General features: G+C 34.2%; 1 protein-coding gene across 1 annotated transcript; it reads left to right on the top strand.

Moving 5' to 3' along the window:
• Positions 1–1,818: 1,818 nt before the first annotated feature.
• On the top strand, positions 1,819–8,353 carry LOC136835512 (uncharacterized). The gene is made up of 4 exons (XM_067099104.1): positions 1,819–1,910; positions 5,076–5,463; positions 5,704–6,199; positions 8,202–8,353. The coding sequence occupies exons 1-4, from the start codon at positions 1,819–1,821 to the stop codon at positions 8,351–8,353; spliced, it is 1,128 nt and encodes a 375-aa protein (XP_066955205.1).
• The last annotated feature ends 224 nt before the right edge of the window (positions 8,354–8,577 follow it).

Below are 8,577 nucleotides of genomic sequence, written 5' to 3'. Positions count from 1 at the left end.
TATTGTTATTTTTCTGGTGTTTGTTTACCACATTCATATTCACTGTGTTGTATTATCACTGCCTACGATCCCTTATTAAAAACTTATTAAGAACCTGTGGAACGGCCTCCTCGGGTCGTAACAATTATATATATATATATATATATATATATATATATATATATATATATATATATATATATATATATATATATACATATACATATGACTTTTTATCACATCACCGTGATTCATATACAACCAGTAAGCTACAAACGTCCTTTAATATCCAATTCGCTCTACCTCGGAAATAATATATTTTCATATATGTTACCGAAGGGGAATTTTTTAGTTGATAATAAGTTCGTCGTCCCGCGTGGGTTAAATGCGTCCACTGTAGTCCTGAGTTCTTGTCCTTCGCTGGTTCGAGCCCACGGGACGACGAACTTATTATCAACTAAAAAAATTCCCCTTCAATAACATATATGAAAATATATTATTTCCGTGGTAGAGCGAATTGATATTAAAGGACGTTTGTAGCTTACTGATTACATAATATATATATATATATATATATATATATATATATATATATATATATATATATATATATATATATATATATATATATATATATATATATATATATATATATATATATATATATATATGTATGTATATATATATGTATATATATATATATGTATATATATATGTATATATATATATATATATATATATATATATATATATATATATATATATATATATATATATATATATATATATATATATATTTATATATATATATATATTATATATATACATATACATATACATACACATACACACACACACACACACACACACATATATATATATATATATATATATATATATATATATATATATATATATATATATATATATATATATATATATATATATATATATATATATATATATATATATATATATATATATATATATATATATAATGAAATTTTTATCACACCGTGATTTATATACAATCATGAAGCTATAAATGTCGCTTAATATCAAATTCATGCTACCTCGGGAATATCCCCAATGGGAATTATCACCGAAGGGGAATTTATAAGTGATAAATGGATTGGTACTCTCAGATTGCGATCCCTCATCAGAGATACTTATCCGGCAACTCCAGTCGACGTTCTACCACTGAACTATGATTATATATATATATATATATATATATATATATATATATATATATATATATATATATATATATATATATATGTATGTATGTATGTTATGACCCAACGCAAGATCAATTAGGGTCATAATCTCATACAGCATCTGTTTTAAGATCAGCATCTTACATCACTAAGATTCTCATGAAGTGATGGTCAGGCGTTGGGCGAGCACATTCTGTCTCTCTCTGTATCTATCTTCAGACAAAGGCGTACTGGAATTAAACACTGAGATAAAAAAAACTAGACTTTATTTGCAAGTTTAACGAAAATAATTCAGCAAAAGCTACGGTTATGAAATGGAGTGATTCACACCCCATAGAAATGGAAATCACAACTAGGGAAATTCTGATTCAGAATCAAATAGATTAATGATTCTAGACCAACCAGTACTAGTGACTAACACCCTGGTCATCGAATTAAATAAACAGGTTATAATTATTCTAGACCAAAATAAATGTCATATAGTATGTAAAACAAAACCACTTCCAAAATATTCGTCCTCACAGGACGAACCCAGAATTCCTGTTAAAAGAAACATATCATATATTAAAACCTGAAATGATCTCAAAAGAAATCAACACTCAAAACAGAAAAATGCACAATGGAGAACAAAATGGGAAAATGCATAATGGAGGATCAGGGGAGTTTCACTGTGACACAAACTGGGTATTTCCACATAATGTCTGAAAAGATGTAAGTGTTAATGAGTTATCTTACTCACTTTCTATGACCACAAATAATGAATCTCACAGTGGTGGTTCTTATCCATTAACACTACACAACAAGCAAATCATACCCAGCCGCAAACCAAATCCCACAGCCATCGTATGTTCCTCTCATAATATACCATAAGAGAGTGCACACACATATGCACTCACTTAATAACTCCTCCCCGGAAGAGTGATGACACCGGTTCAATGTTCGGAGGATAACAACACTTTCATCCATCTGTCACACTGTCTCCATGCACTTAGGCCATGATCAAAAATCATAAATGAATGCGTCAGATACATGCTGTGCCTAACTGTGGAAACCTCCAACATCAACGCAAATGCACCTACCCCAGGTGTACTTGTGACAGGCCAGTGCATAGTTCGTCAACAGACTTTACATATATATATATATATATATATATATATATATATATATATATATATATATATATATATATATATATATATATATGAACACGCCTACCTTTAAGCCTTTGGTCAGTTGTTCTACATATTGCTTGTATATCAAACTCAGTGTTGCTTAATGTTACTGTTAGATTCCACCACGAATTCATTACATATAGCATAGCAAAAGCGAATTTTCCATTCACCATGTTTCAATGCATTTTTCTTTCCTCTTGTGTATAACAACAAAGAATCTTTTTCATTCTAAAACATCGCTGCATCAGGAAATTTTAACCTTTGCTTCTGACCTGTAAAGTTTATACATTTTCTTCCTATTTGAATGGAGACTTAATTGTAGTTATTGTATTTTTTGCATTCTTCTTTGTTCTAGCAAAATAGAGCACTGGCCATTTTTTTTATTGCCTCTGCACTTCAACTCATTTTTCATCTCTAATTCATACTTGTGTCCAGTAAAATTTTAAAATCTAATTACCTTAACATTCAACGTTTTTCTATAACCACTCAAAGAATGAAGAGACTGACCCTTGGAGAAGTATTACAGGAACTAGCTATTACCAGATTTCGGGTCTAACATTGTCTAGTAAGTAATAAAACAATAGCCATAATAAATTAAATCTATTTTGCGCAATAGATCTAGTCATTCCAAATGCTGTAGAAAATTATGTCGAGCCAGCAATTACCGGAAAACAGTTTTATATTGGGCGATTATCTATGACCAAAAATAACAGTAACACCCAGATCACTGTTCAACATTCATACGCAATCCGACATTCAACCATTATCGAGGGAACTGAGTGAAGGCTCCACCATTTAACAAAGTATCAACCAAATCATTACAAAAACATCATATCAGCTGCATTTCAGCAGAATTAGGGATACACCACCAATTAAAAAATCCAGATTTAGTCGTTTGGATTCATTGATATAGATCAGACTTACCATAGCGAGAAAAGGATTTACAATGACAAACTCTGTCAGTATTCGAAGAAAATGAACCGCAAATATTAAGAAATTAATTTGCTATGTTAGAATCCCGTAAGGGCTAGAAATTATCAACTCAGTTTAATCAGTGGCGATTCTGGGGGGGCCAGGGGGCCATGGCCCCCAGTTTTTTGGCTGGCCCCAGCTTGGCCCCAGTTTTTGTTTCCATATCCTAATTCTAAATAAGCTTAGTTTAGGCATATATAATAATATAATATAATATATAATATAAATATATACCTTATAAATTATACAGTATACTATATATACACTCAAATATCCCACCCTATCACAATAACTAGACGTAATCACAAAAAAAAAAAAATGGTAACGTTGCTAGATTAAAATTATTGGATTTTTTTACACCTCCGTCCTCCTCGCCCGCTTGTGTGTGTGTGACGCGAATCAGACGCGTATGTTTCACGTCCATGTATGATGTGATGATGTGATCAGTACATGTAGTCTGTTTCTGTGAGACTGTGAGCCGGTCAAGTCAGTTTTTACCCGATTAGTGTCTTATTGAGTGTCTAAAGCATAATTATTTGTGCATAAGTGCATTTGAGCATAAGTGGTATTCATTATTTCGTCTCATACAAAGTGGGAGTAGACTAGTGGCTATGAGATATTCGATCTTTATGTACAGTATGTGGGTGTTTCACATAAGAAGCGGATACGAAAATAGAGTAAAAAAATAATTATACGAAATCTTAGAAAAGAATGAGAAGAATCTGACAGGCGGGTGTAAAGTAGCAAACAATGTACACTAATTTTTTGTTATATGATGTAGGTCTATATCCCAACTCAAGTTTTAACCCTTCAACCCAGTGTTAACCTTTTCACAAACAGATCTGACAAAAGCCAAATATAAATATTGTCGTTAGCCATATTTGAAAGAAAATAACTAAATAGGCCAAAATACAAGTAGCTGGTGAGTCGGTGACAATTAACCCCATTTTATTTTTACATAGAAAACACTTCCTATAATAATAGAAATCGTCTAATTGTATCATAATTTTTTGTGATTCGTGAATGTTGGCAGTGATAGTGTAGGCCTATATGTGCATATATTTATTATACTGTATACATGTTATATACACACACACACACACACACACACACACACACACACACACACACATATATATATGTGTGCGTGGGTGTGGGTGTGTGTGTGGTGTGTGTGTGTGTGTATGTGTGTGTGTGACAGTGTGTGTGTGTGCGTGCTGTCATCATCTTCCAGTCGGTAGTCGGCAAAACCGCAAATTTTATCACATTTTTCTGTGGTGACAGGTGTGTTGTGTTAATTGTGAATTACGTGTGATTATTTAATTTAATTTTTTTTCAGAACTTACTATCACAGATAATTTTATTGTACTATAGACAATCATGGATAAATTTGTAATTAAAAACGCAGTGAATGTGATGCACCATTGACAGTAAACCTTGAATCTGATAAACCTGCTAAGAAGTCAGAGGAGACTGTGATCGTGAAAGTATTGGCAATCCTGCAAGATCAAGTTCACATGATCATCCAACAAAGAAACAGAAAAAGGAAGATTCTGCACCAGCTGACATTTCTCAATCTGCTTCTGAGAATCCTATTCAGGTACGCTTAAAAGAGTATCCAAGGCATAGTGAAGGAAAGTCTCATGCTCTGTCTTTTGTGGGGCTTGTTCGACAAATATGAATGGGCTGAATATTCTAAAGAACGAGATGCAATGTTCTGTTTTGCATGCAGGCACTTTGCTCCACCAACATATGGCAATGCAGATGAAGCATTCATAAAGAGTGGCTTTAGACGATGGAAGAAAGCACATGGAAAAGATGGTGCCATCGAAAAGCACATTTCCTCACAGTGCCACAAAACTTCTTGTATTGCATGGGCGGACTATCAACGAAATAAAGCTGATAAAACATCAATTGCTCAGTGTATAAGTGAGGCATACCAGAAGAAAGTTCGTGAAAATCGTCATTACATAAAGACATTAGGTGAAATAATCCTGTTGACTGTAACACAAGACATTTCGCAGAGAGGACATAGAGAAGGTGATGATGAACTGAATCCAGGAAATGTTCGTAAGATTCTCAGATTCACTGCTGAACGTGATCCTATTATAGCTGATAGAGTAGAAAGTGGTCCAAAAATGAAAAATACACTTGTTCTGCAATACAGAATGAGATGATTGACACACTTGCATGTATGGTGAAGGAAGAAATTGCAGAAAAAGTTAGGTCATGTCATTACTTTTCTGTTCAAGCTGATGAAGCCAAGGATGTTAGTAAGGCAGAGCAGTTGGCATTAGTTATTAGATTTTATGATGAAATAGCAAATTGTATTCAGGAGTGCTTCATTTCTTTTCACTCAGATGGACTTGTTGGATGCTGCCTCTATCACAGATATTATTTTGAAGAGTTTGGATAAACTGGGGTTGGATTACAAATCTTCTCTTGTAGGATTAGGATTTGATGGGGCATCAGTGATGAGTGGAGGGATTAGTGGTGTTCAGAAACGAATTCGTGATAAAGCTCCTTTTGCATATTATATACACTGCTATGGACACAGGCTCAATTTAATGTTGATAAATGTTGCAAAGTATGTACCCCAAGCTGCTGAATTCTTTAGTTTGCTTGAAGAACTCTATATCTTTGCTAGTAACTCGGTAGTTCATGAGAAATTCATTTTGATACAGCGTGAAATGTTGCCTGAAGAACAAGTACGAGAACTGCAGCATCTCAGTGACACAAGGTGGTGGTGTCGGGCCACTTCGTGTGAAAATGCTCTACTCCGTCTGGAATGCATAATGAGACTTTTGAAGGAAATTTCTGAAGATGACATTGGTGCCCGAGCTGTATCCGCTCGCGGTTTGCTTTGCCCAGATTGATGCAGAGTTTGTTTACTTATTGCAATTTTTCACAGATATTCTTGGAAAAGTTAATAAAGTGTCTACACAGCTACAGGATAAACAAGCAGACCTAGGAAAAGCAGCAAATCTAATTTCGTCACTCCATGAACATTTAGTTAATGTACGCAACTCTGACTTGAATGACCATTACTCTGAGAAGGTTAATGAACTCTGCAGGAAATGCTGCATTACACCAACAACAAGAAAACGGGTAAAGAAACCTCGTAAGCTTGATGGATTTATCGTGTTTGAAACAAGTGGTCAAGGATCTTCTGTTCCATGTCATGTGCAACACATCAGGATTTTCTATGAAGTCCTAGACTGCTTAATTAGTGAATTAGACCGTCGTTTCTCCAAAGAGTCAAATGCAATTTTCTGTAGTATTTCAGCTCTCTGTCCTGGAGGACAGACATTCTTGTTAGAAGAAGACTTGAAGGCATATGCAATGGCATACTCGGTCAGTCAAAATGATTTACAATATGAGATCCTCTGGTGAAGAAATTACTCACGAAAGAGCCAATACAGCCTACATCCATTACACAATTCCTGTCATTCCTTAGTCCTTATAAGGCTGCATTTGACTGTTTGTACAAACTATTGTTAATATCTGTCACTCTTCCTGTTACCAGTGCTTCTTGTGAGAGAAGTTTTTCAAAAAATGAAATTAGTGAAAACATTTCTCAGAAATTCCATGACCAGTGCTAGATTGAGTAATATCGCATTACTGTCCATTGAAAGTGCACGTGCCGAGGGAATTGATTTAGACTGTTTTGTTGATGAATTTGATAGCCGGCATGATAATCGTAGAATTAAGCTGCACTAAATATACGTACTATACTCTACTTCACCTCAGGAAAGGGAAACTCGCCCTGTTGGCAACACTGCATTACTTCATGCATGCTTGCGTGGGGTTTTAATATCAACATAATATTTACATTACATTCATAACTCATGATTCATTTTTGTTTTGAAGATAGTTTTTATGAATTTTTGAAGTAGGCTACTTAGGTTTGTCCTTTCAACATAATTATGTAGAAAGTAAAAGTGGTTGCCTAGCAACGGGTGTTACCAGCAGGGTGATTTTCACTTTCCTGAGGTGAACTCTACTCGACTTCTTCTTATATGAAAATCATGTCATTCCCACAGCATGCCATTGCATGATTGCTCATGCCTTGTGTCTCAGTATTTTTTTATCTAGATTACATACGTTGCACGAGGTCATAGTTTTATTGTTGATATAGTCATATAGGCCAATAGCGATATAGTCACTCATAATATTTTGTGGACCTATTATGCTGTACATAAGTGCTATGCAATTATAGGTGCAGTCACGTTAAAAAGTCTGACCAAGGGTCAGGTTGTCAATCCGAAGAACTTAGTAAAATCAAACACCAAAATAATTTCCTTTATTTGTAGTTTATAATGAAAAATGGTTAATTATAAGGATTCACAGATGATTTATAGTAATAAAAAGTACTGAAATGTCAAGCAAATCACTGTTTGTTAAGTGACACGCCTACAGTTTGCCAATGGAGATTTTTCTCTGCTATTTCATTATTGTGTATGAAGGGCAGTCGAAACTCTTATCCCGGACTTACAAACATTATTAAATTTTACAAGACAATTGTCAATTGGCCATATTATTTAACTACTGCATACCGGTATCAAAACAGACATCTATCCCACCTATATAGTTTCCCTCATATCGAAAATTCAAGGAATACATGCTATATTCAGGTGTCCAACTGTACATTGAAGAAACATTGCCATATTTTTGCGATTTTGTTAAAAATATATTGCAAGAAATACATATATATTTTTTTAAATAATACGAATAACCTCCATTATCATAATGTTTGTGTAGGCATACATGTATATGTTTTACAAATGCAAGTTATGAAAGTAATGAGGTGTTATTATTGTCATTTGTTATTTCATTAATGACATAATATTGTCTTCAGAGTGCCATGAAAATGCACATAGAACATCTACTTTTCAAAAATTTTCCGGACCCCCAGCTGCTTGGGCTCGCTTCGCTCGCCACCTAGCCACCAACGATAAATGCCCCAAAATTTATATTGGCCTGAAGTGGCCCCCACTTTCAGAGTCCTAGAATCGCCACTGAGTTTAATCGATTCAAATTTAGATTGCATTAATGCTACATACAATAATCTTTATTGCGCGGGACGAAAGGCAATCAGCTCCAAGTAAAATTCAGATGTTTTTATCCCACATATGTAACGCTATCCAGCAATTCCAGCGAACTCATAGGCAGCAAACAATCGTTGAAGGCCCGCGAAGAAAAGCAGGTTTTCCAAATCTTGACTGAATTGCGGA

The sequence above is a fragment of the Macrobrachium rosenbergii genome, chromosome 55, assembly GCF_040412425.1.
Source record: "Macrobrachium rosenbergii isolate ZJJX-2024 chromosome 55, ASM4041242v1, whole genome shotgun sequence".
Classification (NCBI taxonomy): domain Eukaryota; kingdom Metazoa; phylum Arthropoda; class Malacostraca; order Decapoda; family Palaemonidae; genus Macrobrachium; species Macrobrachium rosenbergii.
The sequence above is the reverse complement of the archived record's forward strand: the minus strand, read 5'-3'. Positions and strand labels throughout refer to the sequence as shown.